Source organism: Gymnoscopelus microlampas, assembly GCF_963454915.1.
Source record: "Gymnoscopelus microlampas genome assembly, chromosome: 9".
In the NCBI taxonomy this organism is placed as follows: Eukaryota; Metazoa; Chordata; class Actinopteri; order Myctophiformes; family Myctophidae; genus Gymnoscopelus; species Gymnoscopelus microlampas.
Genome location: NC_139946.1, coordinates 30,748,568 through 30,774,803, shown reverse-complemented (window position 1 = coordinate 30,774,803; position 26,236 = coordinate 30,748,568). Strand labels below are relative to the sequence as shown.

Genomic DNA, 26,236 nt, shown 5'->3' with positions numbered 1-26,236 from the left:
GTTTAGTGTGTGTTTTGTCCAAGTCAAATATTATTTAAAGCTCTTTGCACTCCTGTGTACACAGCCCCGGGTGTCGCAACAAGGACAGTGGCGGATGCAGAGGCTCAAAGTGGCCTATAATGAAGCCATGAGGCTGCTGCTTCAGGTCCCTAGATGGCATAGTGCCAGTCACCTTTTTGTGCCCTCTGTTGCAGTGGTGGAAGAAATACTTGAGTAAAAGTATCAATACCACAATGTAGAAATACTCTGTTACAAGTAAAGGTCTGGTATTCAGAATTTACTAAAGTAAAAGTACAATCGTACTGTATCGGCATCAAAATATACTTAAAGTACCAAAAGTAAAAGTACTCATTATGCAGAATGTCCCATTTCACGTTTTCATAATTTATAAACAGTCTTTTGAAAATTGCCGATCTTCAAGCTCACAATGCGTCGCATCAGCCAAAATATAGAGCATTATATTTATATATTAGAGAATTATTATCTACTAAACATACATTAACCACTTACCTTAATGTATGTTTAGTAGCTAATAAAAATCTAAATCTACAGAGTAACTAAAGTAACTAGTAACTAAAGTCAAATAATTGTAGTGATGTAAAAGTAGGCCTACAATATTTTCCTTAGAGATGTAGTGGAGTAGCCTAGAAGTAAAAGTATTGAACATTGGAAATACTCCACTAAAGTAAAAAATAATAATACCTAAAATGTGTACTTAAGTACAGTACTTGAGTAAATGTACTTAGCTACTTTACACCACTGCTCTGATGTCCCTCCGTGTCACCTGGGTGGGTCAGACAGATAACAGCATCGTAGAGGTTTGAAGATCACCAACCCATGGAAGTCGAACTGTTCTATGTGCGTCCTGGCTGCAGAACACTGGGGGAGACAGCCTTCACTTGAACTTATTGGCTCTCTTTCATTTTTAAACCCAAAGAGTCTCCTACAAACAGTTTCCCACTGAGTCTCCTATTGACCGATTACCCGGTCATCAAATTATTGGCTTAGGAATGTGACAAAAACAAAACAATCTCCATGAATTCAAGGCTTCATGGGGTGTGTAATTGATAGAAACTAAGTATTTTGGGGGGTTTGAGCTACTGTCAGTGATAAGGCCTTTACTCCACTGGAGGGCGCTACAGGACCAGCCAAGCCGTGTATGCGTACTAAATTATGAGAAAGCTTGTATGACATTCCAAAACACACCATTTAACAGCACCGACCGACTTGCTTCATAGCATAAATAATCATCCAAAAGCCAAGAAGAAAACATAAACACCGCCTATGTCTTTCACCCCTTTGCACATGAACGTACAGTACTTGTTTTACCATTTTATCTAAAACATTTAGTTTAGATATGAGTTTGCTTACTAGCTTCTTCATATCCAATGAGACCACGCCCTGTCCAGAGCCAGCGTTGCCATGTCCGCTTATTATAAGCGAGTTCGGGCTTGTTTTGCTTGTACATAGTAGTTTTTCTTACAGTTTTTTTTTGGGGGGGGGGGGTTGTTTCTAAAGTGTAGTTGTTGCTTATTTGGGCTTGTTTCCTGATGTTGTTTAAACCAGTGACTCTCAAACATTTTGAAGTCAAGAACCCCCCAAATTATTAAAGTATTTGTCCTCCTGCAGACCCCCATCTAAAAGTATTTTGTGCCAGGGGACCCCCTTACCAGATTTGTGTTGCTAAAATGTTTCAAAAACATTCCAACATTCCCTTTCATTTTAAATAGCAGATCTACAAGCTCACAACGCTTCTTTTGGGCTTGTTTTCCTAGACCTGACTGCGTATTTCTCTCACACGACCTGGCAAAGCTGGTCCAGAGAGAGTGTAGCGCCGGGTCCGTCACATCATCTGTACAGTAGAGGCAGCGCGAGCCTTCATGGCGACCTGACAGAGAAGGAATGTTTGCAGTCTGGAGCTGCTGGGTTAAAGCCGGGTCAGGCCCCGGCGTCAGGACCGGGACAATGTAGTGAACTGACTCTTTGGTGACTTCTCTGAAACGACACGCTAATAACGTCACGCGCCGTTCATTTCCAGCTCGCCTACTATTAGAAAAGCAGTGCGGCGGGGCTAACATAGCGTTAGCGGGGCTAGCATTCATTCACCTGCAGGGTGTTGTTGCTAAGCTAGCGGTCCGGTTGCTTGCTAACTCGGGAAGCATCTTTTTCACCACGCAGGAGAACCGTCTCTTTCAGCGAGGATGGAAAGTGACCGCCGGGCGGCCGTTAAGGACGGGAGCGAGATGGAGCTGGAGCCCCATTCCGTCGCACCGTCAACAACATCACAGGAAATACTTGAATCAAAGGGCGGCGGTAACTCAGCGAAACCCGGCGGAATGGGCGGATTACTACTAGTGCCAACGCCTACTGCGAAGAGACCTGCGGCGGGGGAGGACGATGCTGGTGGAAGTGGGGGCGGAGAGTCCAAACTCTTCGGCAAGGGACAGGCGACCACCTCCCTGCTTCAGATCGCCATCAGGAACGGGATCTACCAGAACCAGGTCGCCGCTAACGCCGCGGCCAGTGGTGCGGCCAGGAATATCAGCAGCATGCCGGCGGCCAAGACAGCCAACGTTTACAGCCTCGCGTCGGCGAGCAACAGCACGGCGGTCAACTCTCTGCTCAACCGGAGACACCGGCGGCACAAGCGGAATCTCTCGCTGGGGGCTTCGCCGATCACGTCGGCGAGTTGCCCGCCCGCGGTGTCGTCGACGGAGGCGGCAAGCCCCGCGCCGTCCGCCTCGCCGCTGAACACACTCAGTCTGGATAGGAAGACCTTTCTGCGACATAAGCAGTCCAGGCAACTTCAGATCTCTGACAAGGCGTGGGTGAGATCGGACCCCCAGCGTGGCTGTGTTCACATCCACGACTGGCTCACGCCCTCCCACCCGAGACCAGTGCTCTGCACGCTGGGCACTACTGCTGGTGAGATGGCGAGTCAGCTGGGTGGTGGGGGTAAGACTGGGACGATTTTGAGGATGAGTCGCAAAGCAGGTGCCTTGATTGACTTGAATGGCAACTGTAGCAATATTTCTGAGCAGATTAATGGCAAACCAAGTCTACTTGAGAACGTGGATGTCGACAAGACCGTTTACACAGTCTCTCTGTCATCCCACAAAGTTGAGTGGGAGAATGAGCCTTTACATGACTGTAATGACACAACACAATATTATCCAGACACAAACTTCCCCAGCGGTTTATTAAACGATGATAAAATGTCAAGTAACTCTTCATCAGAGGTTTATCTAAATGAGGGTGTGGGGGTGGATCTGGGCCTCAGCGGTGCCGACAGCTATGGACTTTACTCGGGTTCAGACATAGAGAGCAGCACCTGTGAGGACTTCAGCCCCGGTGGACCGAGGACTGGTGAACACCGGGACTCATTGAGCGATGGGCAGGCTGTGGGTACGGACACCTCCATGCTGAGCCCCAGCTGTGACAGTGGTGCAGAGGGGCCTGACCCTTTTGAGAGCTCCTCTGATGAGGTAGATCTCACCAGTTCCCCAACACACCTGCCCAGCGAGCTGCCTGTAGACGGGCAAGTGGACCTGCCGGCGACAGACCCCAGCCACGCCAATGACAGGCTGTCAAACACACTGGATGATAGCACGGATGGCGGGACAGGGTCCAACGCAGACACCCCTGACCTGATCAAGCCTCCACCAAAATGCTGTAGCACTAGCAGCTCTCTTACTCGGCCCCTGATGGGCCCAGAATCTGTCCAGCCTGACCCAGGGATCCCGGGAGAGAGCAGAGGGTGGCCGGACACAATCAGTAGTGCCCCGAACCCTGCACTGTATGTCCAGCTGCACGGTGGAGTCATACGGAGGCTGGCCGATGACGAGAAGCCACTGCAGATATTAAATGAATACCTCACTAATCTAGGCTTCCAAGACCCACAGAGAGTGCAGGAGGAGGGCATGAATCCAGAAATAGGCTGCCTGATCCGCTTTTACTTAGGTGAGTACTTTGTCATAGTCATGGGGAAACTAAAAAATGCAGTAGTAGGTAAACCGGCTTTTAATTTGGAAAGGAACAGGTACAGCACAGCGGGGGCATGATTAGTTTGCGGTTAGGTTCACTCACTGCCACTTGTTTTCATACAGACTTAACTGTCCTGTGGCCTCCGGCTTGCCAGCTACGGCGGGTAACTCTGGTTGTGCTTGGGCTGTCCCTTCTCATTCATTGTACATCCATTCTCAGCGCACCGTGAGTGCTGTCATTGTATTTGGTCAGTCGGACAGTTAAACAAGTGGATTCAATTGTCCTGTCAGGACAATGCGTGGCGTTGTGTAACTGTACAACCCGCCCCCCACCCCCTTCTGTGTACGCTTGTAGGGAGACACATCTGGAGGTAACAGGTGTGATCTTTTCACCACACCAAAGCCCAAAAATAGTGTGCTGCTTCGTGAACTGTTTGTTGTTGTGCTGTGGGTTGTGTTTTTGATGTTGTTATTGTTGTGGTAGGCAAGGCAGGCTAAACAACAGTCTGAGAGGACGGATCAAACAGGCTTGATCTCTTATAGGATTACCAGCACCATTGGAAGTTGTTTTTGACCTTGTTTTGATACCCTCAACAAAGACAGCAGGATTAAAGACGCAAAAGCAGTTGGTTTGATGATAACTGATGCAATCAGGCGTACCTTTAAAAGCAGCTTATTTTGAGCATAACACAAACACTCATTCCACAATGAAGAACATGAATGAAGTTGCCCCCTAGATGGGATACATTGCAGATGCCCCTATTATGAAACTACACTGAGAAAGCACACATATTAGGAGTGTCCATTTTTAGTGCTGTGTCCTGAAATTGTCACGTAAACAGCCAGCCCACCCATGCATCCTTCCACCGCTACAACTTCTCCTTCGCTTCCATTCCCCCTTCCACAGCCCCCACAGTAGGATGACAGGGAAACAATGCACGATGCAGTGTTATGCTGCTGGGACTGGGAGCGGGGGCCCTTCCAGTGAGCACTCCGCACATCGCTGCTGAGAGGACAGTGAAAAGAGTCAGTGGATGAATGAATGAATGACTGGCAGGACTTTAGAGAGTGGAGGATGTTACTGGTGTGTGAGGAGGAGAGACGGTGTGGAAATGTGATGGAGGAGGGGAGAGAGCCGTCCACCTTTTTGCACCCAGTGGTTGCCCAATTCAGTAATGTCATACAGTGAAGTCAGAATGCAATGCATTAAGGTTTCGTGGCTTTTAAAAGCATTTATTTCCACAAACAAGATGGATAATCCTCACTCACAGAATGTTTGAGTGAATATTTTATCAAGCAGAAATGTAAGAAATGCACAAGTACAGTCAAATACTTTGTCTAAAAGGTACGTCCAAAAAAGTCCTTGAGGTCTTGTTTCCATTGGGATCCTTGGTATTCAATTAATAAACATATAAAGTAGCACCAAACTATTCAACAGAGTCATCGCAAAGAATCAGTGTCACCCATGTAGTCGTTGATTGCCTTTTCTAGGGCTGCAACCAATAATTATCTACTTGGCTATTATTGTATCTGTATTGATAACATTTTGGATTAATCAAATAATCGAGAAGTGTGTTTTTTTGGATGTATATATTTTTTAATATATAACAAATTAACACATAAATAGATTCATCTGATTAACCAATTAAGGCCTATTTTATACTTCCATCGTAGAACAATGGTGTCACTCAAAATTAGCCGATCTACAAGCTACTATTTGATCTACTTGTGAGCTAGTAGATCTGCTATTTTCAGTATTTTTGAAAATCGATGATTTTTTATGGCACATTTTAGCTGCGACTGCTATACTGTGTACACAGCATCAATCATCTTGTGACAGCAAAGGCAGAGTCATGCTTTACCCTGAAGTCCGTGACTTTGCTTTGTTCAGCTGGCAGTAGTTTAGGACAGTGTTACATTTTGTGAGAAGTGCTGTGCAGGAGTTGTGAAATGCTAAGCACAAGAATTGTTCCCCTATTCCTGTGAAGATCAGTAATACGATGGCCTTTTCTTCACACAGTTGAATGGGCGGGTTCACACAGCCATCGGGGTGGTGTTGTTGGTGTAAAAGTGGTCAGTCAGTGAAACACATTTTGTACAGAGCTTCCCATGAACATCTGTCCAAGAAGAAGTTGTGTCTGTCTCATGCCTTTACCTCTCACCCCTCAAACAAGCCACCTTTTAAATTGTAACCACTTCTAAGCAGTTTTACAGTACTACTCTGTGACTAGGAAAATTCCACAGCAGACAGAAACATTTTTCAGGCCAAGGTCACTGAATCCCATCTTTGTTAGTTTGTTGTGGTCCTTTGGGACATTACTGACTGTTAAGTAAGTAGCCAACCTAATGCAGACTGATGGCCTTGGCCTGCTGTCCTCTCCTCTTAGCATATTATGGATTGTTTGTTGGTGTCAGTGCTCAGAGTCTGGGAGGAATTTGACTCAGCAGAATCCATGCTGCAAAATGCTCTTCGGCATCATGCACGCAGCCACGCGCGCACGCACCTGTATGCTGTGTGCTGACAGCGAGGGAACAGTGACCTTAGCAGAACTCAGATTTCACCTCCTCAGTGTTTCTGATCTACCTGAGACAGCAGACAGCAGAAGGCTCCCCTTCAACCTGGAATGGTGCTTCTCGGAGGTCACTGCTTTATTGTACGAGGCTAATCGCCCCTCTGGTTGCTGTCTGTGCCCAAAAAGTCCCTATAACACTCCCCTGTGATGTATGTTGTTACTTTTGACTCTGTGGTTATGCCACCTCACTCTATATGCCCCACGCCCAAAACAGCCCTGCAGCTCAATGTTGTTTTCCCCCAAACGGAGATAGTGGTGGTGAAAACATCTGGGCTAAAATGTAACGGGAAAGCCCCAAGCTAGTCCTTTTTAACGCTGCCTGTTGGGAGAACATGATAGCAGCATAACCGTAGATGAATGCACAGGGCGGGTCGTAGGTCCAGGGATGTTATGGGCTTGTCAAGGACAAAACGTGCTAAGAATATTCTCTCTTCAACAGACAGGAAACAGTCATAGGCCACTTGTGCTCACACAGGATGTTCGCATACAGAGCAATAGATGGAAGGAAAGGGCATGTATGTGTATATATACATGATGTGATGTGACGGAGTCTAAGCCATCATGTCTAGCCCACTCCACCCAGGGGAAGGGTGTAATTTACAGGATACACATTCCATAGGATTGTTTGGTTCAAACGTACTTTACAGGTTGTGGGATATGTTTGAGGCCATGTAAACGCTGCCTGTCACACACATTAAGCCGGATTTGCACTTGATGAATGAAAAGAGCAGATTTACAAGCCCACAACGCTGACATTGTGCGCTTGTAGATAAGACTGTTATTTTCTCTGTGCAACGCAATGTGCAACCAAGTATAAATCAGGCCATGACGGGCATTATTACTGAGTCTGTTTTGTTCAAAAGCATTGCATGTCGCACACAAAGGGCTGTGTCATTCTTTTAATTAGTCAACAACCTTGCAAGTGAGCGCACTGTGTGTGTAACATAATTCAGTTTGGATAACATAATAGGCAAGCAATCAAAATGAGTAGAAAGTAATCATGGTTATTGCAGTATTACCCCCCCCAGTGGTGTGGGGGCTATAATAAATTAAATTAAACGCGCGTGTGTGTGGTCCCCAATCCTTTGGGGTATTATTTATCACTGTAGTGTATATTTGCACATACATTTGTCCTCTGCATTTACCCGTCCTAACTATTAGGAACAGTGTCTTACCGTCCCTCTGTCCAAAGATCTTATCCGGAGTCCGGACCGGACATACAGTATGTCCTATATTCCATAATAAGGCATAGGATAGCCAAGCTTGGTATTTGGGCACAATCAATACATACCTGTAGGTTGACAGGTTTTATTGGCTGATACAGATACACAGATTCCGTATATTGTATCAGCGTGTTGATTAGTTTTTATAAAACATAATGCAGAAGTTTTTTTTATTCATAGTTATTTATAAAGATGACATTCTCGGTGTGAAGTTCACTGTTTCAGTGCACTGATGTAATTTTGAATCAAGTTTATTGTTAAACTGTAAAATATCCTACCTCCATTACATAATCTTTGCCACAAGTTTTAGATTTTGACATTTGAGGGATCATTGCTAAATAAATTGTCTAGATATGTATTAAGAATATACGGTAATATATTGTTATCGTAATGTTGTACTGTGTTGTAACAGTCGGCCGCTACGTGTTATGGTTACCCAAAAGCCTGTAGACTGACGTTTAATCACCACTATCCAAGCTGGCTATCGTATTTACCTACAGCAGTGGTGTAGCAGACAGGACGACGATAACAAGGAAGGGAGCAGAAGTGGAGAGGAGACGATATGCAAATAAGAGACAAATGCTTTCTCTCACTGAGGGCCAATTGTCTGCGGTGACATCAGCCTCAATGCGGCCGAGAGCCCGGTTTCAGGGGTGGGAGGGGCCAGTGTCCGATGTCCTGGCGGGGAGGAGGAGAGATGGTGTGGTATGTTTGTGCTTTCCCCTAATCGGTTCAGTTGTCACTTAGTTCCGGTGCGTTGTCCTCGAGCCCAGACGGTGAAAGTTAAATGCCACTCACACACCCAAAGGCCAAGCCACTGGCGGAGAGGCGGTCAGTGTTGTAACACGTTGCATAACATGCTAATCTGATTTGAGACCTCAACAGACCCAGACTGTTTAAATGGAATCTTCCTATCTCTCTGCTTGTCTTGTGTGTGTGACGTGTGAACCGTGGATGATCGCTGAGAAGATGAGTTTTGTAGATAAAGTTGTGAATATGAAGCCAGTTCAGGTTCTTGGCCACTGAGGGCCTCGGTCTCCCTCACTAGGCCTCGCTTTCTCTTTTGTTAATCCCCCTACTTTCCCCCGTGACTTGAACCGAAGCATTGCTGCTCTGTGTGTCAGCGAGGGGTTAATGTAACCAATAACACCAGAGTGACTGCTCACACACTCGTTCACTCTCCAGACCACCCCAGGCTATTAGAATTTGCTTACATAACCACAGCTCTCAGTCTCTTTCACTGTGAATGAGTGAACTGTACGTGTTATTGTGTGCGCATATTCATAAAAGCCCTCATCCCTTTCCCTAACAGCTAAAAATAACTCATTGTGTGATGTGAAAGGCTGTCATGAAAAAAAGGTTACAGTATTATTGACACCGGCCATCAATAAAATATCTCTTTTTACGCTCCAGTAACTACGCACCCCCTCTCTCTCTCTCTGTGTCTCCCTCCCTCCCTTTTACCCCATGCAGGTAAGCCTCGGAGCGCGGGCGGCTCTGAGCGCGTGCAGCTCTCCGGGATGTTCAACGTGCGCAAGGGGAAGCTGGCCCTGCCGGTGAATCGCTGGTCAAAGCGGCAGGTGACCCTCAGTGGGACCTGCCTCATCGTCTCCTCTGTCAAGTACGCACACACCGGAAAGATGCACATCCTGCCCCTCATCGGAGGAAAGGTACTCCATCCTATACTCGGATAACCTAATACCCCCGCGAAGCCCCGGCTAGTGTCCTGGTCGTATAAAGTCAGTCTGTGTGCACGTGTCTATTTTTGCTGCGGAAGTGTGAGATGAAACCTCAGCCAGCTGAGTTATTTTTATTCAAGAAGCTCATGCTGCTTACTGTAAATGCTGAAATTGATGATATTGCCCCTGATGCTGAATTTGTTTTGGAAACGCAGACGCACAGCAGAGAAATGAATGAGCGTCTGGCTGAGATTTAGATCAAGAGGGCGCAATCCAAACCGGGGGTGTCAAACATATTTAAAATGCGACTTCATGTGGGCCAGTTGTGCACTCAACAAACGTATGCTCGCGTTGCTGTGTCTCTGCAAGCCTGTAACTACAAAACACTAAATTCTCTCTGTGAATCACAACGTGGGTGCGCGTGCGTGTGTATAGTAACTGTTACCAGGCAGACATCGACTCATAGGAACACACGCCTTGCCCACACACAACTAAAAGTCTGCAAATATTTTGAGTGCGTGCACTCTGCGCTCATCTGTTGTGCGTCCTCTGTTGTTGCATCGCGTTTGTCATTAAATATGTAGCCATGTGCATGCCCACAATAATTGTAATAATACTATATATAGCCAATGTTTTAGGCTACTAGATGTGAGGGCCGCGTAGTTAGCTTACAATCGGAAACTTCAAGAAAGGAAAATGCTATTTTGTCTGTTTTGGTCCAAGCCCCACCCTTTCGATTAATAACACGTTTGAAATCGAAGACACAAATGTAGAATTCTGCACCGAGAACAGCTGTTATTACGCACAGATGTGAATATTTATAGCTCCCCTACCATTAATTCCACACATGCACATCGAGCTGAAGACTTGAAAAATTACTTTTCAGCTGAGATGCTTTTTCCTTGTCACATATTGTAATTATTCCCCTGAGTGACACGCACACACAGGCTGCAGAGGGGAAATGAGCTGGGGTGCTCCGGAATAGTTGCATCTCCTACACAAACATCATTTAATTTGAAAGGCACAAATGTTGTCGTAGTATTTCCTTGCATGTTTACATTAAAATTAAGCACCTCTTTGAGGCCCTTGACAGACTGGGGAGGTTGATGAATTGTGCACAGTGGGTAGTTAATTACGTCTATTGTTTTTAAGTACACAACAAGCTGCCAGTGCAGCATGCCACAGTCAGTGGTAGGGAGAGATATCAGAAAGAGCGACTGTCGTACAGATACATAATATACATGTTTGTGATTTGTTTGTGATGCGAGCATCCCTTGAGGCCCGCAGGCTGAACTCCAGTTTGACACCCCTGATCTAAATCATTTGAATGCCAGATATGTTTTTCCCCAAAGGCTATGCCTGTTGTCTATTGTGCAGATAAAACACCAGCGCAATAACTCACGTGCTTGCTCCCTCATGTGACACAGGTTGAGGAGGTGAGGAGACACAGCCACTGCCTGGCCTTCAGCTCAGCCGGGCCCCAGAGCCAGACCTATTACGTCAGCTACGACTCCTACACTGAGCACCTCCGCTGGCATAGGCATGCCTCAAAGGTGTGTGTGTGTGTGTGTGTGTGTGTGTGTGTGTGTGTGTGTGTGTGTGTGTGTGTGTGTGTGTGTGTGTGTGTGTGTGTGTGTGTGTGTGTGTGTGTGTGTGTGTGTGTGTGTGTGTGTGTGTGTGTGTGTGTGTGTGTGTGTGTGTGTGTGTGTGTGTGTGTGTGTGTGTGTGTGTGTGTGTGTGCGTGCGTGCGTGCGTGCTCCCGGGACACAGACTCACTTTGCTCACTGGATGGTTAACGCAGTACGAAAACCAAGCATCCACTGCTTGGTTTTCTTAGTTGACTGGGGCCCCCAGGGCTCTACACTAGGTCTGCTGCTTTTTTCTTCCTCTACACCAGGGGTCTTCAACAGGGGGTCCGGGACCCCTAGGGGGTCCTCAGAGTTACTACAGGGGGTCTGCCAAATCTTTGTGTGATATGATTTTTTTTTTTTTACATTAACCACTTGAACCCTAGCACCCCTTTTCTGAGGAGAACTTTGGCCAAAAATAGCAGATCTACAAGATCGGCTATTTTTGGCAAAGAGTTATAGGTGTAGAGGGAAAAAAGAGCAGCAAAAGTTGACCTGAAACACAATTTTATGCAATATAGAGGGGGGTCCCCGCTTCAGCGCACTCTCAGCTAGGGGGTCCTTGGCCTGAAAAGGTTGAAGACCCCTGCTCTACACCAAATCTCTTTGATGAAGATATCCAGTCTACAAGCTTGTGAGCTTGTAGATCTGCTATTTTTGCCACAAGTGTTCGGCCCCCAGAATAGGGACACTAGGGTTCATTTGGTTAATGAAGTAATGTTAAGTGGGCTTATTTGCATTCATCCCTCACCCTCTCTCCCTGTGTTTAGATCGCGTCCCAGAGGGTGAGCTCTGTAGACCTTTCGTGCTGCAGCCTGGAGGAGCTGCCCTCGCAGCTTTTCTACAGCCAAGACCTGACCCACCTCAACCTCAAGCACAACTACGTGTCGCCACAACGAGGCCTGGCAGCCCTCACCAGGTTAGTCTCTCTGTTCCACACGGCACAGCCAGGGAGTCCAGCATGTTGCCATGGGTATATAGAAGAGCAGTGGCGTGCACAGACATTTTGAGGGGCAGCTGCTCAAGTAAATTATACTTTTTTTTGTTGACTTGGTCTGCTCTTTTTTCCCTCTACACCTATACCTCCTTGCCAAAAATAGCCGATCTACAAGCTTGTAGATCTGCTATTTTTGGCTAAAGTTCTCCTCAGAAAAGGGATGCTAGGTTTCGAGTGGTTATGGTAAAAAGAAAAATCATATCACAAAGATTTGGCGGACCCCCTGTAGTAACTCTGAGGACCCCCTAGGGGTCCCGGACCCCCTGTTGAAGACCCCTGCTGTAAACTGAAAAAAAAGGGCACTTCTGGTCAAGAGGGCAAAGGGCAGGTGCTCCAGCACCACCTAGAGTCTATCTGTGCACGTCCCTGTAGAAGAGAACCAGAGCTGACGAAGGAGAGCTCTCTTCTTCTTTTTGTCTCTCTCTCTCTCTCGCTCTCTGTCTTCATCTCTCTTTTTCTCCCGTTCCTCTCTCTTTTGGACGCGGAAGCTTTCTCGCTGCTGGGGGAACAGCCATGTGGGCTGAAGATGGGAGCGGCTTAGCTCCAATTACAGCTGATGCATGGTGTGTGTGCATGGGCAGGCCCGTTTGTGGCCCAGTTGGGCCCATTTAAAAAAAGCCAGCTACATTTCGCGATGAGCGACGCGACATCCCACCAGCAGCTGACCAGCTGACCTCTCCGGGGGCCGCAGGGGCCCCTCCTCTGTGCTTTCAGCTGTCTGATCAAACTAGTGGGTTGGCTGCTTACATGCCATCGGGACAGACTGCTTCACAGCTGTAGCTCACTGGCAACAAGTAGTGTCTGGGTTTAGAGCATAACAGCCCTATACCAGTATTTCTCCCAACATAGGGGATTTCCCCAACAACGTTTTTATGGGTCACAAGTAAATATAATGCTTTCCTAGAAAGTGTTTTTTTTTCTTCAATTTTTTTTTCTCAGAAATATGTTTATTGTATATTGACCAGCATGCTGTAAAGGCTTTGTTAAATCAGATCTGTAAGCTATGAGATTATATACTAATTCGGTCAACAAAGTATATAGGGTTTAAGTGGTTAAGAGTTAGATGAACACCCATGCTTTTGCTGTGTAGCTGGCCGGCTACTGATCCCTCCCACTGTCTATTCCATTTCATCTCTCTCTGTTGATTCCCTGGCCACGGTTCAGCGGCCACGGTAGCCCGCCGCGCTTCCGATGGGAACAGCCGTACGCTTCCATTGTTCCTCCATAAACACTCGCTTCCCTGGGCGCTGTTTTCAGGAATGTGTCCCCTCTGCGCTGTGGCCCCGCCTCCTCCCCACAACCCCCTCGGAAAGACGCGGATCCGGGGGCCGTCTCGCTCTCACCCTGGCCCCTTTGTGAACCGGATTAGCCTGGCCCACGGAGCCCTGGGAAACGTTAGCGTAAACACACACGCGCGCGCACACTCTCTCTTGCACACACACACACACACACACACACACACACACACACACACACAGGTCTGCACACTCACACCACAATGGGCTACCTGAACCGCATGTTGCCTTGTGTTGATGAATACGTGAGCACTTTGGCTTTGTGTAAACACTTTGCTGCAATGCAAAACATGTGGGTGTTTTGCTATTCTTTCACATGATGATGGTGTTACGCAAACGTCCTACCTACTATGTTTCCATGTTTGTCTGGATAGGATTATATAACTAGACTTATTTCTTTCTACAAGGTTTCTGTCAGATCTTCTCAAGGCCAGGCACTATTAATTTAGTTAAGAGATTACCCTCTCTCTCTTTCTGTCTCTTTCTGTTACTCTCAAACTCCCTATGTTGCCTCTGTATGCTTCTCTCTTTCTTCTTCTCTCTGTTCTCTATTTTGTGCTGCCTTGATAAGTCTTTTCCTAATCACTGCTCTCTTTACCTCTTTTTCTGCCCAGCCTAATAACCCTTTCTCTTCTGTCTCTATGTTTGTCTCTCGCTCTCCTAATCTGTCATTGCTGTTCTTTCTCCCCTCTCACCTGCCTGCCGCCTCTCGTCCCTTCCTGGCTCTCATTTTCTCTCTCTCGCTCCCCGTCTCTCTGTCTCCCCAGGTTCTGTAAGCTGAGAAGCCTCAGTCTGTCTAACAACGCTCTGTGCGAGTTTCCCCTGGCTCTGTGTGACATCGACTCGCTGACGGAACTCAACCTGCAAGGCAACCGTCTGTCCTCCCTGCCTGCCGCAGTGGGAACCATGCACAAGTGAGTGGGGGACCTAAAGCGACGAAGCCTCCTGAGTCTAACTGTCTCAGATCCCGAGCATAAATAAAGATAATGGTATCTAGGTCATTTGAAAGGTAATTTCACCTTAAGAGAATGCGTCCCCAGTGACCTGCAGTTGGCCGGAAGAGAGAGTGGGCAGATGCAGCCACCATGATACCATCAGTGCAAAGTGAAATGAGTGAGAAATTGGCTGTGCACCAGACTTTTGTCCTGACATTGCAGTAGTTTTTAATGTATTTATTTTGCACCGTAGACCACATTCATATTGATGCTGGTCCCGGATTCCGGAGAGGGAATTTATGGTCAAGCATTTAGCTATTGTGTTTGTGCGAGTGTGCCTATGTGACACCAGTGAGTCGATTGCGAAATATTGCAAAATGTGATTTCCAGCACACTTTGCTAGTAGTAAATCCGGTTTCAGACATGCTGATGATGTAATAGGATTCGGGAGAATTTAGGCTAGCTTTATAAATTCCACCAAAGGCTCACACATTTGCTTGGTCAAGCAGAGTTTAGATCAGTTTTGGACAGAATTCAGTGATCTTTAAACTCTTGTTTGAAGACTGTGATGTGTCATTATCCCTCACTCGCCCTAATCTTCCCTGTGTTGTGTGTCTAGCCTGCAGACTCTGCTGCTAGATGGGAACTGTCTGAGCTCCCTGCCAGTGGAGCTGGGCTCTCTAGAGGCTCTGACCTACCTGGGCTTGTCCTTCAACTGCTTCACCTGCGTCCCCCCGGTCCTGGAAAAACTGAGAGGCATGGAGAGACTCTGTCTGGCTGGGAACCAGCTCTCCGCCCTGGACATGGCTGGCCTGCAATGGCTCCCCACTCGCCACATAGATCTCAGGTGGGCTGAGCTACATGGTTACAAACGAAGAAAATGCAATTTAACAATCTAACTAACCCCTCAAGGCAGTTCAGTTATCCTCAGTGAATAGAATATATTCTAACTTTTTTCATTGCTGATTTTGAAGTCCATTAAGGCCATATAAGTAACTATTTTAACATCTCTGCATGTTCTGCAGGTTAAACCGGCTCCACACAGTAATGGTTGGAGACGCAGGGCAGCTGGCCCACATTGCCCAGCTGGATGTGAGGGACGCAGGGCTTGAGGAGCTGGACGTCAGCCCTCTCTCCAGACTGGAGCTCCTGCGCTGCGACAGAAATGCACTTGTCCTGGTCCGAGTCAACGGCCAAGCGCTCAAAGGCCTGCATGCCGCACACAACGGTACAAACTCATCTACGTTAACTGTCCACCACACCTTAACCACTGGATCCCTGGCTAAAATGCCAAATATGCCGTAACCCATTAAAACCGTGAAAGCATCTGTGTCATTTTAGATTTTTTTCCCGTCGCAAGTTGATGATGTCATTTGTCCATGTGTGGTCCAGAACTAAGGAATGTCATTAGCATGTCTTAATAAAAAAAAGGCAATACTTCCTAAGGTTAATATGAGCATCAAAACAATATTTTAGATACATTTTTATAAGCACGTGCACTCCATAGGGCTGGACCACACACAGGCGTTGTCCCCCTTGAGTATGTGTTTTTAATTTTATTTATAGAGGGCAATTGTATTGTATTAAGGTATATTTGGCTTATTAGCCAGGGATCCTTTTAAACCCGATATACTTGGTTGACCTCGGTCCCCTCATTTTTTCCCTCTATACTCTAATCTCTTTGCTGAAAATAGGCGATATACAGGCTCACAACGCGTTGCTTCTTGTTGTGAGCTTGTAGATCTGCTATTTTTGCTCAGTGTTTGCCTATTATGACATGTCCAGAAAAGAGATGCTAGAATTAATGTGGTTAAACTAATTTTTGGTTTTCATCCACAAATCACCTCATTGAGCTTCTGTCATGTTTCCGGTTGTCTTTTCTTTTCAGAGCTGAGACAGCTGGAGGTGAACCCTGTGCCAGAGAACCTTACTGTTCTGGATGTGTCCAGGTTAGAGGACCACTACATGATTCATACCAATGAATATCATTCATCACCGATGGACGAATTTTGGGTCCGATCCCGAGTCCTCAATCACAGATTGACAATGTTTTGACCAACATTTGGTGCAAAGTGCAACAGAACACATTCCAACATGCAACATATAGATATGTTTTTTTTTTTTTTCAAAAAACATGCCCAAAATAATGGCATCAGGTTGAAAGTGGTTAAAAATTGGGACACATCGGCTACATAATTGCCTATAACGATGGCGTAAAAAGGTGGACTAATTATTTAAGATATTCATGTTCATAATTCCTGATTAACCTGTTTTAACACGTGTTTTGTTAGATTGTTTTTTCTTTTACAAAAATGCTTACATGAACATATATTTGTATGTATCTGTTAAAAGGATAAAACACCAAAAAGCTTTAGAGCTGAACAACTGATGGTTTGTGTTGTAGGAACAAGTTGAGTTGCATCCCAGACTGGGTTTGTGACTGCATTAGACTGGAGGTGTTGAACATCAGTCATAACTCTGTTGCCGAGTTACCCATACGGTATGTGTCACACACACACACACACACACACACACACACACACACACACACACACACACACACACACCGCAGATTGAATATAGCTTCTCCTGGGTGAATAAATATGATGAGATTAGGGACTAATGTGTCCAACTCATCCCGCAAAGGGAAATGCCAATATAGCCTTGTTCCAAACTTGGAGTGGAACAGCACTGTACATGTTAACACACACACACGCACGCGCACACACACACCACGCACATACCATAGTCAGGTTGAAAATAGCATATCCTATTATCACAACTGTGATGACTTGAGGAGTCTTTGCTTCCAAGTGAAGGCTTCAGGAAACCCATATAGTTTAAACATGCTGCCAATGAATACATTATTATTTTTTAGTCCTGTCAGTGATTTAGTGTAGGTAAACACACACAGACACGTTGATATTACAATACTTGAAGACATCAACACTTTTGGATTTTTTTTAAAATTGCCATTTGTAACCCTAATCGTAAAGCCTGAGTCATACTTACAGTAGTTGCTCGCTGGTGTGCTGGCACAACTAAGTATTCAACACCCAGATACACACATACAGATACCTGACTGCTGGTGCTGCTTGTATTGCTGTTTGTGCTGTAGGTTGCTGTGCAGTGTCAGCCTGAGGAAGCTGCTGCTTGGTTGGAACCGCCTGCTTTGGCTGGCTGACAGGCTGGAGAGATCCCAGCTGGAGGTGCTTGATGTCCAACACAACCTCCTCGCTGAGCTCCCACACAACCTGTTCATCAAAGCCCAGAGGTACAGTACAGCACAGTACCATACAACACACACAAGCCTCATTTATACTTCGTACAACAGTGTTGCTTGCCGAAAATAGCTGATCTGCTATTTTTGGCGAGCGACACCTTGGAACGACGGAGTATATAAATTAAGCATAGGACTTCTCTTCTTTGTTTGTTTTTCTTTCTTTCTTATTTCTTATCAGTAATTCACCTTTTTCATTTGAAGGACTACCAATTTGATATGCATTAAGCCACAGACCTTAGACATTATTTGATCCTATATGGTCTCATTTGGTCCAGAATTTCCAGTTGTATTTACCCTTACATGTAATAATGGTGAAGATTAACTAGGGGACCCCCTGGAACCCCATCAAGGACCCCTGCACATTGAGAACTGCTGTTTTTAAATCCTTTATATGATTAAGTTCATTCTTGCTCTCTCCTTGCAGCTTGCGCTCCTTGAACGCGTCGGCCAATAAACTGGAGAGCCTTCCCCCGGCCAGCCAATCGGAGGAGACATTCAGCAGCCTGCAAGAGCTCTATCTGACCAATAACGGCCTGACGGACAAGTGTGTCCCGCTGCTGACTGGCCACGCCCACCTCCGAGTGCTCCACCTGGCCTATAACCAGCTGCAGACCTTCACCGCCAGGTAAAATTCCCTATCGTTGCTGTCGGCTGGAAACCTGCTATTTGCTTTTTTCTTCTTCAATAAATGAATGCCCTATTTTATACTTCATCACATTAACAGTGTTGTACAAAAGTGGTTTTATTTTCTATTTGTTTGACATGCCCAAAATAGGTACAGCAGGTTGTCTGAGTTTTATAAATATTTAACCAATGAAAATAATTAACCAGAGCTTGTTACTAAATAATAACCATTCATTCATCCATTGGAACACAGGCAATTTTATGCCTGACAGTGATATTATATTACCTACTCTCTTCCGAGTCACAGCACTGACACTACACTTAGCCTGATTTGTTTTGTTTATTTATCTACTTATTTTGCTGCTGTCCTGATTCCAACTTCCCTGAGACCCATAAATGTGACACGTTACGCGCTAGAGTATTATCCAGTCATACAGTTTTGGGTCAGGAGAAAAAATAGTTTTACAGAATATGTCTCCCAGAATAAAACCCCACGGCTCTCTTATAAAACTCTGCCTCATCTTCTTTCACCTCTTTCTGCAGTAAACTGGCACGTCTGGAGCAGCTGGAAGAACTGGACCTGAGTGGCAACAGGCTACGGGCCGTGCCCACCACCATCCTGAGCTGCCGACGGCTGCACACCCTCTCCGCTCACTCCAACTGCATCGCCGTGTTCCCTGAGGTGCTCCAGCTTGCCGACATCAAGGTTGGTAGAATGGTTGGTCACACGTGTCAGACTTCACATACTTAAGCGCTGTCAGTGTGCCACAACGGTAGACCCCGCCCCTTTTCTCCCATATATTTGAAATGAATAGGGAAGCTGCTGCATCTGAATCGCATGTGTGACCAGGACCTGATAGTCCAAAAAACCCACTAGTGGCCCCTAGAGGCGGTGCTGCTCCTCACACCCATGAAAGTGATTTGAACCAAAGATCCTTGATCTTCTAGAGAAGATAGCACTTCCCATCTCACAAACGGTTCTATGATCAGTGAGAAGAAAGGGGGTTCCACCGAGCATCAACCAGGTAGAGTTTGGCAGGTCCGGTGCATCACAGGAGCAGGACAATGGAAACAGAAAGGTAGAAAAGAAGGCACTGGAGCAACTGCGGTTGACTTGGCTGCCTTTTTTTATTAAGGTGTAAAGTACATTATCTGGGACAACGTTTCGATGTAGGTTACGTCATCGTCAGGTCCTACCAAACAGAAGCCAAGGCAGTATTTAAAGAGGACTGCCAACTGGTGGGTAACGTGGCCAGTGCATTCAATCAGCCAATGTCTAGTGTCACTGTCTACCAATAATGAGGTGCCAAGTGCAGAGTTTTGCACGAGGTGTCCTCACACAATCAATTAGTTATGCAGTGCAACAATCACAAGTGTTTGTGTGTCTGTCTGTCTGTCTACAGCATATATTGTTAATGATATATATAATAATAAAATATGGTTGTAGGATGATCACATTAATATAAATAAAGTAAATCGTCTTATCTTATAAATAACCGTAATCAAATAATAAACTTTAAAATCAAAATTAGAAAGGCATGATAAGATTGTGGATCGTGATTCTGGCTGAAAAAAAACATTTGTGATATGTGATTTTGGCCATATCGCCCACCCCTAATCACAATACAATACCATGCCAAAAATCAATACACAAAATACAGGGTAAATTGTAGTACGATCTAACAAGTAAAAGCACAAAAGATGTCATATTATTTAAAGAACAGAAAGGATGAAAGAAAAAAAGCCATATGATAAACTAAACCCCACCAACAATTTTAAAGTACAAAAAGCAAAGTTCATAGAGAAGCATAATGGATTCACACACTTGACACCTTGGAACCTTGTGGCCTAAATGAAGAATTGAGCCTATCCTGTTTCCTATAGACGGTCTCTCAGGCTACCCTTTAATTTTGTTTGTTGGCATGATATTGTATTGTGATTGTTGCACTGCATTACCAATTGGCACTGCATTACTAATTGATTGTGTGAGGACACCTCGTGCAGAATGCTGTACTTGGGCGCACTGATTGAATGCACTGCCCACATTATCCAACTGTTGGCAGTCCTTTTTAAATACTAGCTTGGCCTCTGTGTTAGGTAGGAGGACCTGACGAAGATTTAACCTACATCGAAACGTTGTCCCAGTTAATGTATTTTGCACCTTAATAAAAAAGAAAGGCAGTAAGTCAATCCGAGTTGCTCTTAGTGCCTGCTTTTCTAGCATTGCTAGATGTCGCAAGAGTGTGTTGCTGACAGACACGTTTCCAACAAAATAAGTAATTGGAACGTATGGCTTGTGAAGAATGAATCCAATATTTACTTCTGTGACTATGGGGCAAAATAATCGGTCATAATGTGTGCTCATGGTCACTTCTCCATTGGAATTAAGAGACTCACATCCTGATTCTGCTCTCCTAAACCCACATGACAGATACAAAGTTGGGTTGTCTTGGTTTCATCCTCTTTGTTTGAACCAGCCAACCAAGCATCCTTACAGCCCAGCACGCTCACTAGTGGGGCTAACGTTACAATTGAAAAATGCAAATGTAATGCAAATGTTACATTTATATTAGTGCCAGAAATATGTATATGGAGGGGTTAACATATATTGCAAAGAAAAACAAACGTTTTTGTGTGAAATAAGGAATATTAAAAGCTACAAAGCGCCAATTAAAACAAAGAGGAAGAGTTGGCCTATTTGTGACTGTAAAGGGAAAGCCATGAGGTCCACTAAATCAGTCCCGCAATCTGCCTATTAGATTATGACATATCTTGTGTAAAAAGTTGACATTTTGTCCTGAACGCTTGCCAAGTTTCAAGGCAATCGGCCCATTAGAGTTTGTCGAGATATCTTGTGTGTAAATGGAAATTCTGGCCTAAGGATGCTGCAACAGGAAAAGGTCATGGGGTCATCTAGTGGGGCTAAACAGTCAACTAACACATGCATACGACCCCTCCTGTGTTAGCTGATGTCACTGTGCTGCATCACTTCATGGAGTTGAATAAAGGGAAAGAGGGTCAGTCTGGTCATGTGGCAACAGTCCATGTCTCTATGAGTAGCTCTCTCTTTGTTGCTGTTAGAGCCCTCTCTCTCTCTCCCTCGGTTTCACTGCTGTCCCTGTGTGTTCATCTTTACCTCAAGAGACGTCAGGTCAGGAAATCCTCTGTGATTTCGCTGTTAACTTTCCCCCTAATCTCTGGCCTCACCCTGCTCTACTCCCACACGCTTGGATGCACGTGTGTGTATGTGGGTCAGTTGCACAAACTAAGTTTAAATTAGATCAAATATAATATTGTTTCATAAAGATTTGATTTTGAGACAGAAAGTTATCCTTTAAAAAATAAAACATAAAACCCCCCAAAAAACAGCTATTGTATTTAACATTCTGGCCACCATACACAATTTCTGGGACAGCCGACAGCTTTATTTTCGTATCCGTTCTGTACTTATCTGAGTTTATAAACCAGTCTAAGTCTCAGTCTGTCTTTGGGGCCCTGCGTCTCCCTGCATGTATTCAGCCATCTGTGTGTGTGTGTGTGTGTGTGTGTGTGTGTGCGCGTGTGTGCGTGCGCGTGTGTGTGTTTGTTTCTCTGACAGTGTGTGGACCTGAGCTGTAATGAGTTGACAGAGGTAACTCTGCCAGAGGCGCTTCCTCCTAAACTCCTGGAGCTGGATCTCACCGGAAACCCCCGTCTCAACCTGGACCACAAGAGCCTGGAACTGCTTAAGTACGAACTCAAACAACACAAATGGAATAGAGAAGAATATTGTAGAGTGACCTATTTTTTTAAACTTATTAAACCAACTGACTGGTCTGTGCTTCCTCCTCTCTCTCTCTCGCCACAGTAACATAAAATGTTTCAGAGTGGATCCGTCTCCCTCGTCTCTGTGTGTGAGCGAGGGTCACGGGGCCCCCGCAGTGTGGAGTCACGGCTACACAGAGGCTTCCGGAGTGAAAAACAAGTCAGTATAATGTTCTGACCCTTTTACAGTTCACAATGCTCTTTTACAGTTCATAAAACAGTGTGTAGATCGTCTATTTTTGCTATTTAGAACACGTTGTTCTAAAAACATTTATTTCTGTGTGTATATTCTCAGACTGTGTGTGGCAGCCCTGGCCCTGGACAGTTTCTGTGGGATCCGTGAGGCGCTGTATGGAGTGTTTGATGGAGACAGGAATGTGGAGGTGCCCTACCTGCTGCAATGCACCATGGGAGATGTGCTGGCAGAGGAGCTCCACAGGAGCCAGAAGCAGGGAGACTACATGAGCAGCACATTCCTCACCATGCAGAGGTACAGTATACACACTCACACACACAATTAATTAAGTGTAAAGATAAAGAAAATGCACTCACATAATGAATCTTTGAGTTCCATCAATTTAGGTTTTACCTACGTCATCTAAACATATGTTGGAGAAGAAGTAAAGTTCGTATAAAAGCCCGATATCACAAATCATGTCCCAAAGAGCTGCATATAAAACAAAAACAATAACTAACAATAAGTAAATAAACAGGAGTGCAACCCACACACGTGAGATAAAAATAATTAGATACAAATTTAAGTTTGTTTTTTGTAATATTCCTCCAAATGAAAGTGCACACCTGGCTTAAACTTGTGTTTTAGCTTAATTTAGGTGCCAAGCTTTGTTTGAGTACAAGTGTCTAATGGATGCATTCTTGGCCAAAATGGGTCATTGACATCTCTACCAACAAAACAAGCTTAACCCCGTTGTGTTTATTTTGATGGTGTGTAGTAAGCTGGGTACAGCAGGCCAGAGGCTGGGCGGCTCTGCAGCCCTGTGTCACATCCGACACGACCCGGTGGCCCCCGGCGAGCGAGGAGGCTGTTTCACCCTGACTGCCGCCAACGTGGGCAAATGCCAGGCTGTGCTGTGTCGGAACGGCAAAGCTCTGCCCCTCTCGACAGCCTACACTGTCAAACAGCAGCACGAGTACCAGAGAGTCAGGCAGCACAATGCCATTATAACAGAGGTATTTACGAACAATAAGTGTGTTTTGTGATATGTGTGATGACCTGTAGTTCATAGGGCGTCCTGAAAGGATGTTATGTAACTCCTCTTCCACTCCTCCCCCCCACAGGATAACAAGGTCAATGGTGTGACTGACTCGACTAGAATTATGGGCTATTCCTTCCTGTGCCCCTCTGTGACCCCGCAACCCTACATCTCTACGGTGACCCTCACGCCCCAGGACGAGTTCTTCCTGCTGGGCAGCAGGGGCCTGTGGGACACGTTGAGCCCCAGCGAGGCCGTGGAGGCGGTGAGGAACGTGCCGGACGCCCTCGCGGCCGCCAAGAAGCTGGTGACCCTGGCGCAGAGCTACGGCTGCTCCGACAGCATCAGCGCCGTGGTGGTCCAGCTGAGTATTACTGAGGACTGCTGCTGTTTTTGTGAGCCCCCACCACCGCCGCCCAGCCCTGGTCCCGCACACACAAACACACACCCCTACCCGACCGGTGATGGCGCCCTCCTGCCCCTCCCGCCGGCCTCCTCTGGGACAGTCAGCGAGCTGAGCAGTGAGTTCAGCACATCAGAGATGAGCAGCGAGGTGGGCTCCACGGCCTCCTCGGAAGAGCCACCGCCCCACGCCGAGCCAGCGGCATCCCACCTGACTCTGCCGGGGCGGGGAGGGGCGCGGCGCCAGGCATGCGGCGGGAGCACTTTCCAGAGGCAGTTCTCTGGAGCCCTGTCAGACAACGGGCTGGACAGTGAGGACGAGGAGCCCATCGCTGGCGTCTTCTCAAACGGCAGCCGCGTGGAGGTGGAGGCTGACGTCCACTGTCTGCATGGACGGGACTGCTGCCTCGCACCCCCCCACGCACACGCCACGTCGAGCACCCCTCTCCCCGGCACCTCGCATCCCGAGCTCTCAGCTCTACCCTCCCCCTCCCCATCCCCCTCTCTGGCATTCCGGTCATCATCACCCGTCCCCCCGCCTCCCTCCCCCTGCCCCGGAGGTGAGGGGTGGTCGGGCACGCTGGGCCGCAGAGCTCGGCCCAACGGCTCGGTGGCCTGCCAGGGGAGGAGCCAGGACCTGATTGAGGAGGCGGCCGACGCCCCCGTCCGCAAGCAGGGGGGCTACTTCAATGCCCCTGCCCAGCCCGACCCCGATGACCAGCTCATCATCCCCCCGGAACTGGAGGACGAGGTCCGACAGATCATCCAACAGCAACAGCAACAGCAACAGCAGCAGCAGCAAGAGCAGATGCACATGCAGCCCCTTAGCCAGCAAGCACACACCTTACAGAAGCCTGCCGACTTCTATGTTACACCCCTCTAACTCTGCGCTCAACGCTATGCCCTGCCCCGCGCAACAGTTAAGCCCAATTTATACTCCATTGCACAACGGTGTCGCTCGTCAAAATTATGTTACTTTTGAAGAGCGACTCGGACACACAAGTATAAATTAGTCTTCAATGTGAAGTTCTTGTCCGGGCCTTAAGAAGGCAAGTATCAGGGATGGAGATTTGATGCACTGCAGCGCATCGATTTGTTACTGCTCCCTCCAACAATAGCACACCCTTGCTGTATTCCATTTGCCTCACACTCTAACTGTTAACGGACCACAAAGACTGTTCTGTTATTGTTTTGTTATTTTACTTTAATTTTATATTGCTAAATCTATGGCCCAGGAAAATGCAATGCAAATTTTATAACACTTTTCAAGCATTAGTTCCTCACAGTTTAATTTATTTGATTTTTTTATTATCATGTTTTTATTTTGGGAATGAAGCACTTTGAATGCTTTTTTAAAAATTGAACGTTTAATTTGAGATCAGTTCTATGTGCAACGGTACTTTCTGATGCAGAGCGCGCTGTTCCTTGAGTTGTAGCGGCTATTTCCTGAGGTAAATTGTGGCTGTGGGCCTTTACAGTCATAGGAGTTAGTAAACCTGTTTTAGACTAACTCCTAGGAGTTGCATACTCACAAGTGACCTAGTCACTGAAGCGTACTAATATTCTCTGAGAGAAAAGATTATTTCTAAAGGCTGATGTTTCGAAGATGTGTGTTCTCGGGGGTGGTGTGTGGAGTTTATAGCCTTATCTATACTTAGTTGCGCACAGGTGTCGCACACCCAAAATAACAGCTCAGAGCTCACAACGCACCACACTGCGATGTGTTGTGAGCTTGTATATTGTCTGTTTTCGGTGCACGTCACCCGTACGCAACTAAGTATAACTCAGGCTTAAAGTAGAGACGCAGTGGTAGGTAGGATGCTGACAAAGCGTGGCGATCCCATGGGCATTACCCAGTTCAATGAATGTTTTTTGGAGCAGTGTTACGCAGACTTCTTGACAATGGCAAACCGCACAAAAGAGCTACTTTTTGCTATATAATAAAAATCTAAGTTTTCAAATAAAAGAGTTGGTCCTTGACTTCTTTGGGAAGACTAGGTGAAGGGTATTTGTAGTAAACCCGGAGAAGAAATTACTTTTCTGCATTTTGACCCAGCAGTGTGCTGCTCTAAGTGAGCGCAGCAGTGCACAGGGGAACAGTGTCTTTCTAAGGGACACTTTGACACGAAGCCTGGAGGAGCTAAGATTGAGCCGGGGACCTTCTGATTCCCGGATGGCTGCTCGATCTACTGAGGGAGCCACTGCTGCCCCACTTTACAACTTGTAGATCCTGATGAACAAAAGGATGGAAGGGTAATTAGCAAACTAATTATGTGGTCATCTCTTCCTCCAGTGATGTATATATTACAAAGCCTGTGCTGTTATGATTACACTCCATTATGTGTAAGTTGTGTATAATGACATCAGGCCAAACTGTATAACTTGAGTGTTACCACACTATAGAGAATGATCTTGTGAGCAATTATGGCACCACACAAGCGGACAACTCTTACATCACCTTAGTGCTGTGTGTGTGAGGGCCATTGTGACAGTCGAGTGACAGAGGGCACTGATCTCATAGTTGGCACAAAGCCTTTCAAAGGGGAAGAGCGGGTGACCATAATAGCAGGGCTTAGGAATGGAGTTAAGATGGAAA

At 46.2% G+C, this 26,236-nt stretch overlaps 1 protein-coding gene across 1 annotated transcript; it reads left to right on the top strand.

The window, feature by feature from the left end:
- The first annotated feature begins 1,865 nt into the window (after positions 1-1,865).
- On the top strand, positions 1,866-25,619 carry LOC311051714 (PH domain leucine-rich repeat-containing protein phosphatase 1-like). Its single transcript, XM_084066321.1, has 17 exons — positions 1,866-3,960; positions 9,253-9,449; positions 10,886-11,011; positions 11,857-12,005; positions 14,146-14,292; positions 14,933-15,160; positions 15,339-15,541; positions 16,202-16,262; positions 16,718-16,813; positions 17,432-17,587; positions 18,021-18,221; positions 18,764-18,926; positions 21,819-21,949; positions 22,068-22,184; positions 22,320-22,514; positions 22,978-23,215; positions 23,324-25,619. The coding sequence occupies exons 1-17, from the start codon at positions 2,202-2,204 to the stop codon at positions 24,521-24,523; spliced, it is 5,367 nt and encodes a 1,788-aa protein (XP_083922447.1). The 5' UTR covers positions 1,866-2,201; the 3' UTR covers positions 24,524-25,619.
- Positions 25,620-26,236: the final 617 nt, after the last annotated feature.